The 20917-nt window shown below is 43.3% G+C and overlaps 1 protein-coding gene across 6 annotated transcripts in view; it reads right to left on the bottom strand.

The window, feature by feature from the left end:
- The window catches only part of PLEKHM3 (pleckstrin homology domain containing M3), a 198264-nt gene that overhangs the window by 58284 nt on the left and 119063 nt on the right, over positions 1-20917 (bottom strand). The window contains exon 7 of one of the 6 annotated variants that reach the window (XM_047082245.1): positions 1614-1710. The exons of 4 other annotated variants lie outside the window; for them this stretch is intronic. In XM_047082245.1, the coding sequence (XP_046938201.1) occupies positions 1614-1710 (97 nt within the window). Of the gene's footprint in view, positions 1-1613; positions 1711-3299; positions 3544-20917 lie in introns of those variants that run through there. One more of the 6 variants, XM_047082246.1, reaches the window with a different exon arrangement.

Genomic DNA, 20917 nt, shown 5'->3' with positions numbered 1-20917 from the left:
TAAAAATGAATAACTTAGTGCACATGCATCTACGGCAATTTATTGTTTGTTTGGTTTGTTTCCTTCCATGCCCAATTTTCTTGGCTAAGAGCAAGGTTGAAGGATATATTTTTGCCTTTGAGGCATACCACACAATGCCTTTGACACAAAAAGGTCACACCATACAGAAGGGCTTTTGGGATCTTAACTGTAAATCGCTACTTAGGTAAACAAGGCCATCCAAATATATTAGGCTTTTAATTATGAAATCAATGTCCCCTCTATTTAGAGTAAACAATAGAATTAACAGGATTTAACCCTCACAGTGGCTACACGTTATGATTTAATTCATATTGTGAAATATAGTAAGGACAGACTTACTCATCACTACTATCATCAAATAAATAAGCTAACATCAAAAAGGAGTCGTTCTGGGGGGCTCCTGAGATGGATTAGTTGGTCCTGAACAAGAAAGACATATATTAACATAAGCTAAGCTGTTGCCTTTCATGTGTTTCATCCCTTTTGTCCCTGGAACTATATTTAGTACAGAGAGAACAACAGCACTGCCAGGGCAGTCAAGTAGAAAGAGAGGGTATTAATTTAGTAGATCTTGCTCAAGGTTAGGTAGGGCAAGAGATAGCGGGCAAATACATGTTTAGTTTGTTAAACTACAAGATAAGGTCACTTGGAAATTTATAGCAAACTCTAGACCCTACTCTGGGTTTACCTTGATGGTGGCCTCATTCAGAAGGATCTGGATTTCAAAAACATCCATCTTCTTTAGTCCCTGTCCATTTTCCAGGGGAGGAACTGTTTCTTCTGTCTCTATAGTATGCTTCTTGGTAACATCGTTATTGCCTATTCTTCCTCTCCACTCAGCTTTGGCTGTTTCTTCTTCCAGTTGTTCCAAGTCGAACACTTCTGCTTTTCTTTTTTGCTGTCATGATCCCCCCATTTGTAACTTGCCTCCCTGTTCTCTACAGACCTCTTTATTGCTAGACTTCTCTTCTGATCAGGCCAAGTCCTCATCCTTATTTGTTTTGCTTTTTCAGGAAGGTCGCTCAGTTTTGAATTCTGCATCAAATATTAACCATTTTTTAAAAATGTTATCTGTCCTTTCCCACTTCTTCCCTCACTGTCAAGAACATTTAAAAAAAAAATTCCTTCACTGTACTTTTATTATGTTTGTAAGCAATAGAATATTCCAGATGCTGGAAGTGGAATTAGGCCGCATCTTTTCATTTCTCTTTGCACCTTTCCCTAGGACCTGTTTCTTTTAGAGAGCTTAGCTTGAATACTTTAGGAGACCACAAAGAGCACAATAAACTCAGATGCAATACAGTAAATTCCTTTTCCCCTTCCTTTGAGTTTGCATCTGGTCTGTGTATCTAGTCAAAGAGAGTCCTCAGCTTTGGAGCTCATTAAACGTTAGTAACTACTAGCAGTGGCTCTAGCTTTTAGTGAGTTCTACACCTTATCTATAAATGGTCCCTATGCTCTGGGGAAAATGAACACTTTTGGATCTATCCGATTACTTTACAATGATCTGAATGGGTCGTTTATGAAAATATACTAGTGTCCTGGAAATGTCACTTCACCACTAAAATAAGGACCAAAATATCCATACATACACATGCAGAGTCTGCATTCTGCCAGGTGGTGTTCCAAGTGCTGGGGATACTGGTGAACAGCTCCGGCAAGGCCCGGTTCTTCAGGAGCAATGACTTCCTGTGAGTATTTAAAGGCCCAGGAAAATGATCGTAATCATACTGGTCAAGGAAACCAGGTTAAAACCATCTTATTAAAGAGGAGTGGATCAATTTGTTGGTGGATGTGCCACTATGTTAACAAAAGCTCCACCTCCCTGAACTAGGATACACATTTAAGAGTGGGCAGGTTTAAAAAAAAAAAAAAAAATCCTAACCCAACCCAAAAGATAATGGGAATCATCTGTTCTGTTCTCATGTGCAAACCTATAATTTATGGAAAGATGGGAAAGAGAAAGTCCCTGAGGAGACCTAGCCAAGTTCTGTGGTGAAAATTCAACTGTACTCAAAGCTCAGACTGGAAGAGGTGGGGGTGGAGAGGAGCAAGAAGCCACAGTAAAAATAACATGTCTTGAGGCAGCCAGCTCCCTCTCTTCTCCCCGCTTCCAATGCCATTCCTGGGCCAAGCTGCCTTCCTCCCTTGCTTCTGCCGCCCCAGCCCTTCCCCATTCACAGGTTATTAATTTTTCCTCTGTGTTTTTCATTCATATTTGAAGAATTCCAAATTAGCTGTAGTACTCATGATTCTGTCACAAGGTCATGTCAGCAGTATAAATTGTACGGCATCCTAGGAAGCAGGTAGTTAACAGCATGTGAGAATGTGCATTAATGAAATAAAATGGAGTTACCAGGAATTTTCGAATTACGGAAAAGAGACCATTTCCTTAAACGCATGACTGTGTATAATACATATCTGTGCATACTTACGTACAATTTATGACTAGAATATGCTAGAAGACCTGATAATAGAAAAGGCTATCATTCTTAAATGCAGTGTCACTGGCAATATCACCCCACCAAACTCTCATTTTTGAGTTTTAGCTCTATATCATGATGGCTATGTATTGTATTTTTAAACATTTTTTTAATTTAATTTTTTGAGAGAGAATGTGTGTAAACAGGGGAGAGGAATAGAGGGAGAGAGGGAAGGGGAGAGAGAGAATCTTAAGCAGGCTCCATGCTTACCATGGAGCTCAATGCGGGGTTTGATCCCATGGCCCTGGGATCATGATCTGAGCCAAAATCAAGAGTTGGACACTCAACCGACTAAGCCACCTAGGCGCCCCAGTCAACTACTATTTTAAATGTATTTTTAAAAATGCCAGTATTAGTGATTTCTGCTAAGCCATTTGAAAAAGCATTTTCTATTACGCTTAATCTGCTTACACACTTCAATAAAAGTTCAGTGTGTGTGTGTGTGTGTGTGTGTATCTATATCTATCTATATTTTTATTGGTTCCCTTATCAGCCATATAAGGTAAATTATTATCTATGTCAGAGATGGAGAAACTGGGGTCATCTAAACTAGAAAAGATTGGCAGTAGTGGTAGAAAGAGGATGTGAAATATATGTCAGATTGTCCAGGTAGGGAATCCCCTTTGTAACATTTCAGAGTTTCTAATATTAAAGTGTTCTTGCTATTCATGGACAGCTTGAACTGTTAGAATAAAAAAGAGAAAGCACCTGTAGTCACGGGATGCATGATAAAAGCCTTATTATGGTGTTGTAAATCAACTGAACTTCACGTATTTATAACACAATCTCATCATCTTGTGAGGTAGGTACTTTAATAAACCCCATTTTACAAATAAGGAAACTGAGGCATACTATGTTTAAGTAATCCGCTCAAGATCACACAGCAGGTAAGGGGTACAGCTAAGATGTAAACCCAAGCTGTCTGGCTCCAGGCTCCATTCCCTCAACCATTATGCTCCACTGCCTTTCAGAGGGCATGCTATAGCTGAACTATAGCGGTTACCGAAAATCAGTTGTCTGAACTCAGGACTAAATAGTCCTAAAGAAAAAAGAAAACACAAAAAGATTAATGTTAGTGAGATCTTCAGGTCACAAATGCTCACTTATGCAATATCGTGGCTCAAATTAACATACAGTCCCTTTTGAGCTCAGTCTCATACTTGTCTTCCTCTTCCTGTAACTCATTCATTCATTCACTCCATATTTATTGGGCATTTCCTCTTGCCCAGGTATTGTTCTTAGTAGTGGAGTGCAGGGTGGATAAAGACTTGCATTCAAGGTTGAATTTTCCACGTATAGGTCATTTTTATTTTTATTTTTTTAAAGTAGGCTCCATGCCCAATATGGTGCTTGAACTCATGACCCTCAGATCAAGAGTAGCATGCTCTACCGACTGAGCCAGTATTTTTAAAGACTCTTACAAGCAGGCCTAAGAACGAACTCCGGTAACGTTTTATGTGGGGAATGCATAGCATAGTCTTGGCGAGAATCCTAAAACTGCACCGTCTCTGTTCCCAGTCTGGAAATTGGGTAGGCACCTCCAGATCCTGGGTAGAGGGACTGCTCGTTTCCTCCTAAATGCACCTCCTTCCCACTCGGAGGACCCCGTCAGCATACTGCCCATCTAGAATGAGCATCTTGTCTTACACATTTTAAATCCACCACATCACAAAACATGGTACCTAGCACTTCACAAATACTTAGAAGGTCATGAAATAGAGTCCATACATAAGTCAAGGAGAGCCTTCCTAAGGTGCTCCTAATCTTTTTGTTTTTTTAAAGAAGCTACATATTCTTTTTAGTGTGGTAAATATACATTACATTTACCATTTTAACCATTTTTAGGTATATCTCATAATCCCTTTTGATTGGTTACACTTCACTGACTACTTTTCAGAATACTGTAGCTTCTCCTCCACTGTTAACCACTTCACGGGTAATAAAGTCACGATTCAGACAAGAAATTGGTTTTCCTAACTAGCCCGGCTGGCCCCATTAGCCTCTTAGGAAGAATGGCTTCTTGCCTAGATAGAGATAACTTCAGTCCTCATGGTGCCCCTTCCATCCCCACCCTTGATGTGTCCAGAAGCTAGCTCTGAGGCCTGAAGTTTCTTGGCCTTCCTCATCCTAAGCAGCTGAATCAACTTGTCTCTCCACCCCTTTCATTATCCCATTCTGTCCACCCTATCAGTGGGGTGGAGACTCCTAGCTTCTAAGTGTGCTGAAGAAAACCCCAAAGGCAAGAAACGAGAATAACTTGCTCCTGCTAACAAAACAAACCAGAATACACAGTAGGGGCCAAGACCTCACAGTAGCCGAGTTCCAAATCTTTCCTTATCCCAAGGAGACAGACTGCCTGCCTCTCTATTCTAAGCTCAGGCAATGTGGCTTAAGCAAAGTCATAGAGGAATTCAAGCCTCAAGATCCATTTTCAGCTTCTCCCAGATCCCCATGTGCCTTTTTATCCTTACTCCATCTTGCCCAGCCAAACGTGAAAGCCTGTGTAAAGACCATTGCATGTCTCACTTTGAAAGGACTTGAATGCCCTTATGAACTAGCTCCTGGCTGAAATCTTTGGTCCCATGGAGACAGAGAAAGCAGCAGCCAGTTGGAAAACAAAACAAACAAACAACGAAAAAAAAAAAAAGCGTTGTTATCTTTACGTCAAATTAAACTCAGATCTGCTTAATATCTTGGCCAACTTATGCCACAACTATTTTGGCCCTTTCCGCCACCCCAAAGCCTTCTGTGGCCAAAATGTACCATTGTGCTGCTGTTTGACACTGTGTGCCAGCAGGCTTCTGTGCCAAAGCCAAGTAACACCCTTCCTTCTTTGGGTTGTGGGGTAGCAGGGGAGGGTTTCTAATTCCTTTTGTGACCACTGACTAAGAGCTGAGTGGTCAACAATTTGGTAAATTATATACACACCTAAAATGTCAGCTGCATCAGATTTTTGTCCTCTATTCTTCCAGTAGCTAAGGGAACCTTTAGGCTGAAGGCAATTCTAGAAGAGTTGGGTTTTCTAACCACATTCTGTGGGAGGGATGCTAGCAGAACTCCAGGCACGCCAGATCCTGAGCAGCAAAGACTCATCTTTGATAAGTATATATGCCAATGATTCAAACCAATGGCAAGTGATGAGAATTAAAAGTAGCCAGTTATGAACACACACACACTCGTGCGCGCACACACACACACACAAGGGGAGGGAGGGAGAGAGAGAGAGAGAGATGCTCTACCACAAAAGTCCTTTTTGGAAGCAGACTAGCTATAAATATATAAACACACACTGACACAGGTCAGCCTTAGTGATGACTATAGAAGATGCTAAATCCAAAATTTCAAAAAACAAAAGCAAATTCACAGTATCATAAGTCCATATGTAGTTAGCCTGCTTTCCCATTTGTGCTATAATATATTCTGTGGGTTATCCAGTTCTTTGCTCTGGAAGTTTGCTGTTTTTGACAACTGGTCACTGGGTTGGACAGAATGAAAATATTTTGGCCACCACAGTAGTGGTTAAAACTGTAGAAACTTTAGGGGCTATGGACTATTTGGGGGAACCTGGGCAGGACTGGGCCTAAGCACTATGACCACAGCATCTACGCAGCGTCTCCCAGGCACTGGATTTTTACATATGTGGTGCTGGTACTCTGAGGCTGTGATGGGAACATTTATGTAGTTCTGTTCTCCTCATTGCCTTCTATTCTTTCCTTCTACCCAGTGATAAGACTTAGTGGAGCTTCAGCAATGGTAGGGCGTGGCCTTGCTGCCAGGTAGATCTTGGTATCAGGATGCCTCTAGAAATAAAGAAATGTTAGTGCTGGTGGCAAATAGTAAACGTAGTGGTTCAGAGTGTGTGCCCACTGGAGAAGGGAATCCTTCAACTGCAGGGGTAATCGAGCAGCTGGTCGTATTTGTTATTCTTGGATTTGATAAGTCTGAAACATTTCATATAAAATGGAAACGAGAAGGTATGTACTAGAACAGGACAGCTTGGGTTTGAATCCCAGCTCCTCTACTTCAGCTAAATGACTTTGGGCAAGAGATGAGTAATGATAGTACCTACCTCAGAGGGCTGTTGGGATTAAATGAGGTAATCTACATGGATTTAGAACAGGGTCTGGCCTCAAGTAGGCACTCTATAATAAAAGTCACATTTTTTTAAACATGTAATAAAAAAACAGCTATGATTAATCTAATTATTTAGTACAGTGTTCTCATTTTACAAAGACTAAGTGCCGGAGGTATTATGTTACTTGGTAAAGGATGAACTATTGTTGTCCTGGGTTGTAGGTTTTCTGAATGTCTCTCTCCTCCCTCCTTGACTGAGTGCTATGAAATGGGAGGCCTTTGCCTTCGGTGAGAGTGCGCCTTAACAACTTTGGGGAAAAAGCAAGCAGCCTGAGAATCCTGGCCCTTTCTAGCTCCTTCTGTCTGTCAGATGATCCCCTGCCCTGCCCCCAGAGGGCAACAGACAGAAAAAAGAGAAAAAGATGAAACTCCAATCGGTAGTTTTACTACCTGTGATTACCTAGACTTTCTCTCTGCACCCTTGACCTCTGCTCCAGCCAAGAATCCATTCAACAACCTCCTTCCCTGAATTCCCTTTTTCTTCAGGTCTAAGCCTTCCCTTATGATGCCCCATTCTTTCATTGTCCTTCATGCACACCCGAGCTGCAAGGGGCTCTCTGCTTTTAGCTCTGACACAAACTCCAACTCCTAGTTCACCAGATAACCTATCGAAGCTGCCCATTTAGGAGCAAACTCACTAGCTGGCATATTCTGCACATTTTTACTGGCCAACTTTTATGTGCTGGGGACTATTCTAGCCGCCACTAGATTGTAAGGTATTAAGAAGGTAATTTGCTTTTAAGGGCTGTATAAAATCAGTATATTTAACTTGTTTTTGTAAGCTGTCCTTCGGATTAAGTTTGTGAAAAAGATTAAAACTGCTGTTTAAGGACAAAAAGTGAAAACATCAGTTGATCTTTGGCAAATGGAATCTTGACATTTGTCCCTTGATTGAAGGAGCAGCTATCTGGCTTTCACTCCATGTTCCTTGCTATGCTCAGAGCCTTGCTAGTTTATGAAAACTGGCAAGAAAATCCCAGAAAGTAGATAGAGACATGTAGAGTAGCTTCCACAACTTAATCACTTCTTAAGGATCATGGAACCAGGGTTCCTAGAGCTGGGAGAGGGGCTGTAAAAATTGTTTAACTCTACCTTTTCACTTCACAAATAAGGTAACTTAGAATTCTAGATATAAAGTAGTGAAGAGTCTGAGATTCTCCTCCTGGGTACGAATACTGTAAACAGCCAAAGCTTGAGGAAAAAAGTCATACAAGTTGGACGTACTGTGTGAAACTGTCATTTAAAGATGCCATGTATCTTTAACACAAGGGTTAAACAGGGTTGAACATAATCCCTTCGGTGGTTAAAAATCCATTTAAGGGGCACCTGGGTGGCTCAGTCGGTTAAGCATCAGACTTTGGCTCAGGTCATGATCTCATGGTTTGGGAGTTCAAGCCCCACGTTGGGCTCTGTGCTGATAGCTTGGAGCCTGGACCCTGCTTCAGATTCTGTGTCTCCCTCTCTCTGCCCCTCCCCTACTTGTGCTCTGTCTCTCTCTCTCTCTCTCTCAAAAAATGAATAAACATTAAAAAAATTTTTTTTAATCCATTAAAAAAAACACTTCTGTTTTTGTAAAGCCATAAGAAGTGATAGGGATGGGGATATTTTCCGAGGTTATAAGCTGTGTTTCCACTCCTAAGATTTAATGGAACACATGTATTCAGGGAGATGCGTGGAAGTTAAACACAATTCAACATCAGTTAATCCTAAGAGTATAGGCCCTTCAGTACAGGTCCCTTCCACCTGCACATTAAAGGAAGCTAGAAAGCCAATTACCCTCACAGCAGGGCCTCTCCCCTCCTGCAAAGGAAGAATGTACTGCAAATTCTACGGGTGCTTTACAAGCTGGTAAAACTATAATTGCAGGTGGGAAGGAAACATGGGTCCTTTTTATTTCTGCCAAAAGTTCAGTCTGGTAAGCTCCTCCCTTCTATAGCTACAGAAACAGTGTGGACTCAGTATTTTTTAAGCGTGCACGCGCACACACACACACACACACACACACACAGCACATTCTAGGATTGTACAAAATTTAAAGAATGCTTTTTGTTAAAATTGAAGAGATTATCTGTGCACAACACCCCCCCCACCCCCCCCACCCCCACCAACAAAAGGGCACTCATTCTTCAAAGAGACAAGTACTGAAGGTGCCTACCGTTTGGGGGAAGCCAAAACTCAGCTTCTGGTTCAAGTGTTGAAGGCCTCCTGGCAAGACCAAAGAAAGATGGCGAAGCTAGGAGGCCAGTACGTGCTTCTGACTTGTTCTATCTAGCATGGCCCTCTGGGGAGTTCTTACTGCCTGGGCAGGAAGGGGGTGAGGGTGGGAGGCCTCGAAGTGCAGTTCCTCTGGGGAGGCCTGGTCTAGGACCACCCTAGAGGCAGGAGGAAGCCCACCCAGGGTTTCTCTTCCCTATCAAGGTGCTGGTCCGTGCAGTGACCGCAGTGCAGCTATGGTAGGATCCAGTGGCCGAGAGCCCCACGCAGAATCTGAGGGCCCAAATAGGTAGAACAAACATTACTTCTGCGGTGGCCGTTGCCATCGGTATCCACAGATGCAGTGTCTTGCCACTGAAGAAAGCTACAGGGAGCCATTTAGGGAAGGCCCACCTCTCCTAGCAACACTAACCCCAGTACTTGGGCCACCAGTGAAGCTTGTAGCTCCTAGGCTCTGCGTGTCAAGCAGCATTGTAGGTTCACTCCTCTGAGCCTCACAGCAACTTTTGGGGAAGGTACCATTATTATCCCCGGCTTCAGAGATGAAGCTTTTTTTTTGAGTTATTAAGACAAGTGATTAGTTCAAGGTCACCTAGTGAGTCTGGAGTGAGCTGGCATTCAAATATGGGCAGCCGGGCTCCAAGGCTCCAGTATATAATCCTGTTCCATCCAGCCCTTCTGCAATACCCAACACCAGGTATCCTTTGGAGACCTTTGCTCCAGGCAGAAACTTCATCCTATGTTGGCCTCGCACTGGCCTGCTGGTCTCTGAAAAGCTCCCGACAGCCATGGTAATTTTGATTTCCATTTAATTTTTCCACCTCACGAAGCAGTGCCAGAGAGGGGGAATCTGGTGATAGTTTTTGAATATGATTCATTAACCAACAGCTCGAGGAAACGGAGGGCTTCCTTGCTGCCACCTGACCTTTGTCTTCGGCCTTCTAATGTTTGCACTGCTGCCCTGACCTCCCAAAGTGACCTGGACTAGCTGGCCTGTTTCCTCGTGTGTTCCTACTTCCAGAGCCCAGCTGTCGGCCTGTGCTAGTGTGTCAATTAGTATCTCGAGGGTTCAGGGTGGGGTCTGCAGCCTTTTGAGGAGCATAATCTAACACCAACCTCCAAATTCCTTCTCATAATTGAGCATTCATTAGTTCTGAAGGAACAAAAGCGAGCATTCTCTATTATAAAGCAGAGGTCAAAACCAGTGGCTGTGTTTTGTTTGGCCTGCAGAGTGTTTAAATATAAAGAAATTTCACATAAAAATGCGGATTTCCGGCTTCTCTTGGAAAATGGGAAGAGATGACAGCTCCGGAGCTACTGAGTAACAGCTGTCCCCTTCAGAGGAGGATGTACTCTGGCTCCTCGTCATGACCTGAAGCATCTACTTGGGCCTGCGTCAGGCACAGATGCCATGCCACTTGCCTGGCCCCTGCGGAAGCCGGAGTCAACATAACCCTGTGCTAAAGCCCCATTTCTCTTATTTCTCTCCTTTAGATGCAGAATGGAATGGTTAGGCTGCCCCTCCGATGTGCTTGGCATACCAGTACAGAACTGGGAGAGAATGTTCTGAGAGGGCAGGCGCTGTGCCTTCTCTATCCTGTCCCCAGCACTTGGCACAGGAAGTGCTTGGTACCTAATATGACATTTATCACTTGTTTCTTGTATGGATAGATAAATGAATGACCGGCTCTTGGGAGAGAAGTGAATTTCTGACTGACAAGAAACCTGTTCAACAGCTAACAGAGGTCTGGGCTTATTAATGCTTCAGTAGCTTCCTGAATGACTGATGCTGCTCCTTCTACCTTTCCTTGATTTCTTGGGCTATAAAGATCTTCCCTGCTGTCACAAATGACTTTAATCTTGTTTAAAATTCCAGGAGCAAATGTGTTGATGGTTCACTAGGGCTTGGCCAGAAATTTCAAAACAAATAATGAGAAAAGCTGCCCCAGTCAGCTAACTTTTCCTCAGAAGGATGGGTGCGGTATTCTTGAAAAGCACCACGTTCCAAACATAGATGGAACTGCAGCTCACCATCACGTGCAGCCAGTGGTGTCATCAAAGACACAAATGCTAATGCTGTCTTGTGAGTCTGCCATCCTCCCTCGTTCCGTCCCTGGAGCAACATCCAGTGAATGAACTTGGTGAAAAGGCTAGAAACCTCCTTAGCCTTCAATACCTCACTTAGACAGCCTTCTCAAGATCCCTCTGGCCCCTTGAAGACCAACTACAAATGTGGCAGAGTGGCTGGCATGAGGCATCGAGGGGTGAAATCCTGCTGGATGTCATTAGGTTGAACACAGTCATGGGCAGCCTCTACCAGAAGCTCTTGACGCAAAGACGGAGTATAGAGTACAGGAGTTTGACCGTAATCAGTAAGACTCAGTAGTCCTTTCCTGAGAAAATGCGCTCTCAACTTCAAGGCCAGCATAACTCTGGGCATGTAGTTATGAGTATATGCTTAATTAACATCTGAATGAATGAATGAATGAATGAATGAATAGGTGTGCAGCCAAGGGTTTGGTGACTGAGAACTGGGCTCCTGCTTCAGGAGCACAGGTGGGATAGAAAAATTATGAACTCCATGCTCTCTGTAGCTCTAGCTTGGAGACTCAGATTTTTTTATCACATTCATTCCTAAGGAAAGTCAAGTGATCCCATCATACATGTTCCGTGAACGTGTGTTGGGACAATTTTTCAAAATAATCCTGAAGCATGCAGACGGAACATTCTTCAGAAATGTCAAATGTCAGTAATAAAACCTTTTTCCTGTTTGCCTCCCTGATAGAAACACTGTAGATTAGGTCACTGATGGCTTTGATGCTACCAAGGCCTGAAAGTTCTCCTCCCATTTCCCTCCGTCTGGCTTCAGCCTGGACCCTCACATTTCAACTCAGAGAGCTTCCTAGAGGCTGTGATCTAACAGCTGAGTTACTGGTGTTCCAGTGAGTACTGTTGCAAAACAAAATACCCCAAACCTAGTGGTGTAGGGCCATCATTTTATTCTCAGAATCTGTGAGTCAGAATCTCAGGCAGGAAATGGTGGAGATGGCTTTTCTCCGCTCCATGATATCTGTTGCCTCTGCTGAGAAGAGTTGAAAGCTAGAGGCTGGAATCCTTTGAAAGTATCTTTACTCACATGCCTAGTGGCTGATGACGGCTGTCCGCCAGGACTCAGTGGGGCTGTCAGCTAGAATGACTACATGTGGCCTCTCTTTGCGGTCTCTGTGCATGAGCTGGTTCGGCTTCCTTACAACATGGTGGCTGCTTCCAAGAGTGTGAGATTACTCAGGAGGCTGCCTGCTTAACACGTACACTCCTATGGTACAGCAGAGAGAACACTGGACAAGGAGGCAGGAAAGTTTGGTTTCAGTCTTGGTTCGGTCACTTAGCAGAAGCTGTGTAGCTTTGGCAAGCCAGCTAGTTTATCTACGTCTGCATTCTTGCCCGTGAAATGGGCATGAGACAAGGCAGAGCTGCCGACCTCACAAGGTTGTTTTGGAAAGAATGCTTTTTAAACGGTAAAAAATACATTCAAAATACATACATAGAAGAAGTATACAGATAGGACAGGCTGCTATTATAGGATATGATGGGTTTAAAACATGTTTATGGGACGCCTGGGTGGCTCAGTCGGTTAAGTGTCCAACTTTGTCTCAGGTCATGGTCTCACGGTTTGTGGGTTCAAGCTCTGCATCAGGCCCTGTGCTGACAGCTTGGCGCCTGGAGCCTGCTTCGGATTCTGTGTCTCCCTCACTCTCTGCCCCTCCTCTGCTCGTGCTCGGTCTGTCTGTCTGTCTGTCTCTCTCAAAATTGTAAGCTCTCTGGTTGTGGCAGTGCACTTCTCCTCAGGTGTGGGCCCAACTTAGTGACTTATGTCAAACAAATAGAATATGGCAGAAGTGATGGCTATCTGACTCGAGAGGCAAAGACCCACAAAGAGTAGCCTCTGCTGGCTTTCACTTGCTCAGATCCCCCACGAGGCAGCATGCGGCAGGGCCCACATGAGGAGGGGCAGAGGGCTCCCATCAATGGCCAGCACCAACTTTCGGCTGCTGTGGAAGTAACCTACCTTGGAAGCAGATGCCCCGGCCCCAGTCAGGGCTTCTTCCAATGAGTGTGGCCCCAAATGACACCTGGGCTGCAGCCTCCGAACAGCCTGAACCCAAAATGCCCAATTAGACTGCTCCCACATTCCTGCCCCGCAGAGACCTGGGAGACAAGGGTTTACTTCTGTTTTAGTTACTGGGTTTTGGGGTAATCTGTTAAACAGCAATAGGTAACTCATGCATGGAACTAGGCCCCACTGAGCAACTGCCACTGTGACAGTTATCTGACCACGTGACAGATTAGTTTTGATGGCAGTTCATTCTTGCCTGTTCCTAGCGACTAACAACATTTGTGTGTGAAGCGGCAAGCTGAGGGGCCAGGCAGGGAGGGTCTGATTCCACCAATGGTAAGATCGACACTAACCTTACTCTGTCTATATCTTTAAGTAAAGTGTTTTTGAAAGCAGGCCTTTGCCTAGTCAGTAATATAACTGCTTTTTAATGTTTATTTTTGAGAGAGAGCATGCACGTGCAAGCAGGGGAGGGGCGGAGAGAGAGAAAGACTCTCAAGCAGGCTCCTCACTGTTAGCACAGAGCCTAATGCAGGGCCCGAGTGCACGAGCCACGAGATCATGACCTGAGCCGAAATCAAGAGTTGGATACTCAACCGACTAAGCCATCCTGGTGCCCCATAACTGCTTTTTTATAAATGGGAAACAACAATAATACAACCCCCAAATCAACAACAACAACAAACCCCAGCTGGTTGGAAGCCATAGTAGAAGCAGAGCCAGGAAACTAGATTCCAGGAAAGTGATCTCCATCAGCCCTGACTGAGCACCACCTACCTCTGTGGCTGCGACCTCCCCTATGATCATGCTGTTTATACTTCCAGGGCTCACATTTGACTTCTGGAATCCTTATCTCAACTGAGTTCTTTCTCAGCTGGAGACTGAGGCTCTCTATCCAGCACTTACAACACATGGTCCTCTTTCTGGCCTGGTTGCCCAAGAAGGGCAATACTTTGCCCTTAGCTAACCACGTTTTCTGCCACAGCCCACCTTCCTCAATCCTTTACTGTGTCTCTGGACCAGGTGTGTGGATGTAGTCGGGTGTGGGGCCTGGGTCTGCAGACAGACAAAGTGTTCTCCGAGCAAAGAAAGACTAACCGGCTGGCATAAAGAACAATCTGTATCACTACCTTGTTAATCACCTGCTTTAGCTCAGCTAACTGGCCCCATCACCAAAACACCAAAAAAACAGTAGTCAAGATCAACAAAACTCCAGAGATTTAAGGCCTCTGCCAAGGAGTCAGCAGACCCAGCTTCCAGCCCAGGCACTTAGCAGTGGTCGTCACTCCCCCCTCCCCCAAGATCTGAAACCCCGTGGAAGACTGAATTCGAGGCCTGGACTATTCAGCACCTACTCAAGATACACCTCTCCTGAGAAACAGTGAGTTTTCCATTTGCTCTGATGCCAACCTGTGAATGCTTCAAAGAATGACATTCAATTCTTCCCTGTACCTCTTGCACACTTTTAAAAAACCTGCTTATTTAAAAGGAATGATGTGTGCCCTCCCCTCCCCCAAGTAACTTACGGTCTTTTCTAGCTCACTGAGTAGAACAACGGTGGCTAAAGTAGCTAAGGAAGATTTAGTGATGTTTTCACGGAGGCCCCACTCCTATCTTGCCCCAGATCACCCCAGAAGCTTCTGAGGGCAGTGGTGGCTGCAGCGGACACAGGCCCTAGCCAGGGAACAACACAGGCAAGCTGTCACACTTTGTTTTTCTTCTTGTTAAGCCCGAACGCTCCTAATTAGTTACCCTGCCCGCTAATGCCTGGGTGGACAATGGTCTGGGGATCAGGGGTGCTGAGAGGCTGTGAATACAATTCCTCAGGCTGTTGAGGCTTGGAGACTGGTGACTTGGTTGTGGGCACCGAGGCGCTGTGCTCCTGTGGACTGTGGATTCAAAGATGTCAGCCTCGTGTGAAGAAAGGTCATCACCTGTTGCTTCTTCGGTGAAAGGGCAGCTGTGCTGGGTGCCCACTTAGGCTCGGCCTTTGTCTGCTGACAAACAGTGCCCACAGAGAATAACTTTCTCTGATTGTTTGCTTGGTGGGGCAGGGCCGTGCAAGATCACTCACACACTTCCTCAAAGAGGAATTCAGCAAAGCATGTTTTTAAAAAGTGGCCTCAAAATGTCTTAAACATTGCCTTTTAGTGGCTGCACTCACTAGCTAGGAAAGAGTAGATAATCTTCACGGTAGGACCCAATTCTGACAAATGTTTAGGTCACAGAGACGACAATTCCTAAGTCGTATGGGTACGGGGCAAAAAAGTTAACTGAAAAGTCAGCTGTCTAGGAATGTTTAGTGTGCAGAAAGTTTGCAACAGTAAACAACGTGCCATTATCCCAATACAAAAAAGGTGTAGATTCTTACTTGGTTTTAGAATTCTGTACATTGTTGTTTTATAGAGCAGCATTAGAGTTTGGTTTAGGGGCTAAAACTAGTTTGCTTCTCTTTGGGGACAGAGTGTGCTAATAAGTTTGGGGATAGTGAATGTATCCATCCATCCGTCCATCTATTGATACATCAAATATTCACATGCCTAGTTGCTTAATGTAAGTGTTTACTGCTTTAGCATAAAGCAAGCAGTTCAGACCATTCTAGGCAACTCTAGAAAGGTAGTATGCATTTGATTTACTCCTCTCTCTTTTCATGGCTCGTAAGTGCTATGGGCCCTCCCCTCTGGCATCCTTCCCACTTTACATCTTGTTAGTAAGTACTCCAAATTCCAGACTGTTCCATCTTTTTTGCATCATCATATCTGTTGAAGTATATCTCCTCTTGAATATCATCCTGTGCTTTCAACTTATTAACAAGACAAAAGAACTTGTAACAAAATAATTTATTCTTCTCAGGTAGTATTCTGTATTAACTGGAATCTAAATTGCCTTAACTTGAAGGTAAGGTCTAGTTTGAAATTGAGGGCTGGGGGAAGGTGGATGATGGGGAAATCAGCTCCTCAGATTGTCCCACAACAGCGGGGTGCGTGTTGGGGGTAGGGGGTAGGCAGTGGAGGGAGTCGATGGGAGGGGCTACTTTAACCAACTGCCTCACCCATGGGATCCTCCAGTATCCTTTCTCATGAATCATGTACAAATAGAATCATTCAATGCTTAGCTTACATATGCCCCAAAGGTGAGTAACACCAGAAGAGTTAGTCATTAATATACATTTTTAGGTTTTGTCACAAGAGCACAGGTAGCTAAAATTTAGAAGTTAAATCTGACCTTTCCTTTCGGCAAACAGAAGGAACTTGAGAAGAATTCTCCTATCACTTACACAGTCTGGGGAATGAGCTATTAAACCAGGGTTCTGATTTGTTCCTTAAGAGCAACAATAATCTCTTGAATGTTAACTTACATATACTAATGTATTCTATTGGTAAAATGTGGAATTTTCCTATCAGCAATGTAAGTAAGAAGACGGTCTGTCGCGTACTTTACAGGGAAAGGGGAGAGCTACTGCAGAAAGCTAATGCATTGAGAGTTATGGTATTGTTCCTGCTGATTCCTTGGGGCTTATCTTTTTATCATATCCCTATCTTAATTTAGCCTTTCCATGGATTTGTGAAAATGCTGGACAGACAGAAAATAACAAGACACAAATTATTTTCTACTTCCCCTTCTTGAAGTATCAAAGCAGGAGAAAGCTTTTAAAAAGCAGTGCCTCGGTTTCCCCCATTCAAAACATGCCTCAGTACTTGTTCATTCATTGATATATGCTTAGTCCTTGTCTGCCAAATCCTTTATAAGGAACTGCTCTGTCATTTAAAAAACAAACACTGCAATCACACCTCCTGAAAGAAAGCTTCTGCTTATGATTCTATTTGGATCAGTCAGTGAAGCATCTGACTCTTGACTTCAAGCTCAGGTCATGATCTCATGGTTGCTGGGATCAAGCCCCGTGTTGGGCTCTGTGCTGACAGTGTGGAGGCTGCTTGAGATTCTCTGTCTCCCTCTCTCTCTCTCTCTCTCCTCCTCCACCAGTCACATGCATGCATACCTGCTCTCCCTCCCCCTCTCTCAAAATAAACATTAAAAAAAATCAACAATATATTATGTTAGACTTATATTCAAAGAACATGGATTGAATAAGTTTCTCTAACAGTATCTACTATCCTGGAGAGAGATTCACCTGAAATTCTAGACTTAAGAAATGATGGGCTCCAGTCAGTGCCCCTCTGAGTTCCTAGGATTTGGAGAGCCTCCGCCCCTGTCTTTTGCTGTCCTTGGACCTGCTACAAGGCAGGAGGAGTACTTGGTCCCATCTTCTGTGTTGCATGTTATAATGCTGCCAACTGATTATAGCCACGTAATGACTGTGTTGTTCAACTACTACCTTTATGAGGTGCTAGTAAAACCCAGTGAGCAACTTAATCACTGGTGAAATAAACAGACAACTGGGGACTCGGTACCAGCATGAGCTATATAACCTTTGCTGATAATTGGCACTCATTGGCCAGCAAGCAGGCAACTACAGCTCCCAGAACAAGTGCAGGGAGCCTCTTCCGCTAAGCAGGGTCGATCCGTGCGGTTCGTCTCCTCACACCCAAGCGTACAGATGTAAAGAAGAATGTGTGTAAAGGAGGCCACTAAGTTTAGAAAATGAGAAGCGGGAAGCAATTGGTCTTGAATGTAACATCAGAAGCATTCAGGTAGCTTGAAATCTCCAGCCACATTGTTGAACTGAGTCTGTCTCCTCAACTTTGGGATTGTTACTTATATAAATGAAAACAGAGATATGAGAAGGAAGCAAATTTTTTGATACCAGAATTCTTCCAGCACCTTTATCTTAGGTATTACTAGTGTTTTGTGTACTTGTTATTTTAAGATTATAGACGCTTAAATCGTAAGTCCCCCTTTACCATGTTTCTTAAATTCTTACCTTGTTTGATTTTTGGTGATGTCCACACCATCACCAAATTCTTACCTTGTTTGATTTTTGGTTGATGTTCACATTTTGTTTTTTAAATAAAAGCTAATGGGAAAAATCGAATTCACTGAGGAGCAATCTGTGGAGAGCAGTCTATGCCTTTGGGAAGGATATTTATGTTATTGTCATTCAAGGTGTCTAACTCTTCAGTTACTTCCTGTAGCGTACCTTCTACCCCCTGCAAAATTTATAAACTGAAGTTCATTTTTCTGTAGTTATTTGATGTGCTAGATCTGCTTTTATAGAAACCTTTATTTTAGGAGTGCAGAGGGAAATGAAATGGGGGGGAAATAACTTTAAAACTGCTAAAGCTGACATGAAACGGGATGACCGGGCAGCCACACACAGGACAGAAGGGGACAGGACAGCACAGGGCCGGCAGCTCCATTCGTTAGGCTGGACTGCCTGCTGTCACTCACACTCTGTCACAGACCAATAGTGCATTTTTTTCTCCTCTTGTGCTCCCTTCTCTTACGTATTTGCAAGAACAGTCCGGATTCAGAAAACATGCCTGAAACTGAGAAACTAAGAGAAAATGGGGTGGAGGTGCCCTTCAGTACTGATAGCCTAGATGCGGACAGATCAAAAGCTAAATTCAATTTAAACCACCTCAGGCAGAAAAAGTAATTGAATTAAACTTCCTCTAAATATGATAAGTCTGAGGATCTTAAAACCAGGCACAAAGAACCAGGTTAGAGTGAGCTGTTGTGTATTAAATGGATGCACAGAGCTCTAGCCATCCCCCCAACCCGGGGAGTTTGATGAGCTGCTGATTGCCTCTATCGCTTTACTACTGAGGCTGAAAACTGATTAAGCTGCTTATGGGGCTCCAGGGGCTAATGGTCCAGCCCACCAGGAATACTGCTGTCACTGACTTAAGTGAGCTGCGTGGCATATGTGGTTTGATTATACAAGGGGGCGGTGCGGGGGGAGTCTGCAAGGCATAGGGAAGCTTTAAATAGCAGGCTTTATCGTGCCAAATGGATACACTACTCTGATACCCCAAAATGAATATGGAATTGCTCTGATTCCTTCTCTTCATCTGGTAACCATTTTTGAAAGGCTTCCTCAGGGGTGCCTGGGTGGCTCAGTCAGTTAAGCCTCCGACTCTTGATTTCAGCTTAGGTCTTGAGATCGAGCCCCACGTCAGGCTCTGCACTGAGAGTGGGGCTTGCTTGGGATTCTCTCTCCCTCTCTCTCTCTGCCCCTTCCCTGCCTGCATGGGCATGCACTCTCTCTCTCTCTCTCTTTCTCAAAATAAGCTTTAAAAAAAAAAAAAGGCTTCCTCAAAAACTACTCACTTTGGAACCCACCCATTCTATTTTAAACCACCCTTACAAGACTATGTCCATGCCTTTAAACATACTTCTCAAATGGGTTCTCAGATACTATGATCAAATGAAGTTCTAGAAAATAGATAAGTGTGTAATAGATATTTTAATCAATTCTTCTCCTTGAACACCACTGGGCAATTGTAATATACCTTTTCCCACCCCAGCCAGCAGATCATTGCCGCTCGATTAGGTAGTAAAGGGTATACAGGACTGAAGAATAGAACAAGCTGATATGTGCAAATAGGTTAAACTTGATGTACACATGGAAATTAAAACACTCCTATTCTCTCAGATCGTTCCAACTAAATGCTCTAAAACTACTACCATTTAAAATAACTTTCCTCCCTCAGACTGTACAAAGAAAACACCAAAGTTTGAAGTTAAAAAACAACAACACTTTAAAGTCTTGTAAAATGACTGAAGGATCTGAACAGTTTTTAAGTGGACCTCATTTCTGTGGGCGAAACCAGCAGAGGACAACGATGATAAACAAAAGAACAGAATCAGAATAATTTGAGATGCTTAGGAAGTTGTCACAATTATCTTTTTAATTGACTCTGGAAAGAATAGATAGATATATGGAAAGCTTTTAGCGTCTAAAAGCTTCTTAGGCAGTGAGTTGTTGATTTAAATGATTAACCAAAGCTTAACATATTCAGGACTTTGGGTTGAACAGAAAAAATATTGGTTTTCATCTTGGTTGCTAACCTGGTCAATCATTAAAAGGACGAGCACTAATAAAAGTTTTAAAAGATGATTTTGACTCTTATATGATTTCTTATGTTTTATTAAACTTTAAGGTCCTCCCTTAAGTGACTTAAGCACAAGTCAAAGAGTTTCATACAGTCATTGCCTTTCAGATATTCTTTCTTTGCATAATTTTTTATTGAGATATAATTCACATACCATAAACTTCACTCTTCCAAAGTGGGTTTTAGTACATTCACAAAGTTGTGCAACCATCACCGTTATCATTCCAGAACACCTTGGTCAGCCTCAAAGGAAACCCCCAGGCCATCACCAGTCATTCCCTTGCTCTCCCCAGGTGCTGATAACCACTCATCTGTCCACTTTCTGTCTGTGGATTTGCCTATTTTGGACATTTCATTTAAACAGAATCATACATATATATTCTTTTCTGTCTCGCTCTTTTCAGCATGATGTTTTCAAGATTCACCTATGTTGTAGCATGTATGTTGCTCCTTTTCATGGCCAAATAATATTCCATTGTGTGGATATATAGCATTTTGTTTATCTGCTCACCAGCTGATGAACATTGGGTTACTTCTATTCTTTGGTATTATGAATAATGCTGCTCTGAACATTGGTATACAAGTTTTACATGGACATAAGTTTTCAATTCTCTTGGGTATATTCTAGGAGTGGAACTAACTGCTGGTTCATATTGTAACTTGGTTTAACTTTTTGAGAGACCACCAAACTGTCTCCCAAAGTAGCTGTACCAACCAGTTCACATTCCCACCAACAATGTATGAGAGCTCCTGTCTCTACGTATCCTTGCCAGCATTTCTTATTGTCCTGTAATATTTTTTTATAGTAAATTTTTTTTCTCATTCTGAGTAGAAACTGATTATCAGGGCTTATGAAGAAACTACCCCAATGATGGCAGAATTCAGTACCTATACCATAATCAACAAAGACACTTTCCCAATGAGAAAAGAGC

Source organism: Lynx rufus, unplaced genomic scaffold, assembly GCF_022079265.1.
Source record: "Lynx rufus isolate CCGP_SWC_20201006 ecotype Redwood Valley unplaced genomic scaffold, mLynRuf1.p SCAF_2, whole genome shotgun sequence".
NCBI classification, from domain to species: domain Eukaryota; kingdom Metazoa; phylum Chordata; class Mammalia; order Carnivora; family Felidae; genus Lynx; species Lynx rufus.
The sequence above is the reverse complement of the archived record's forward strand: the minus strand, read 5'-3'. Positions and strand labels throughout refer to the sequence as shown.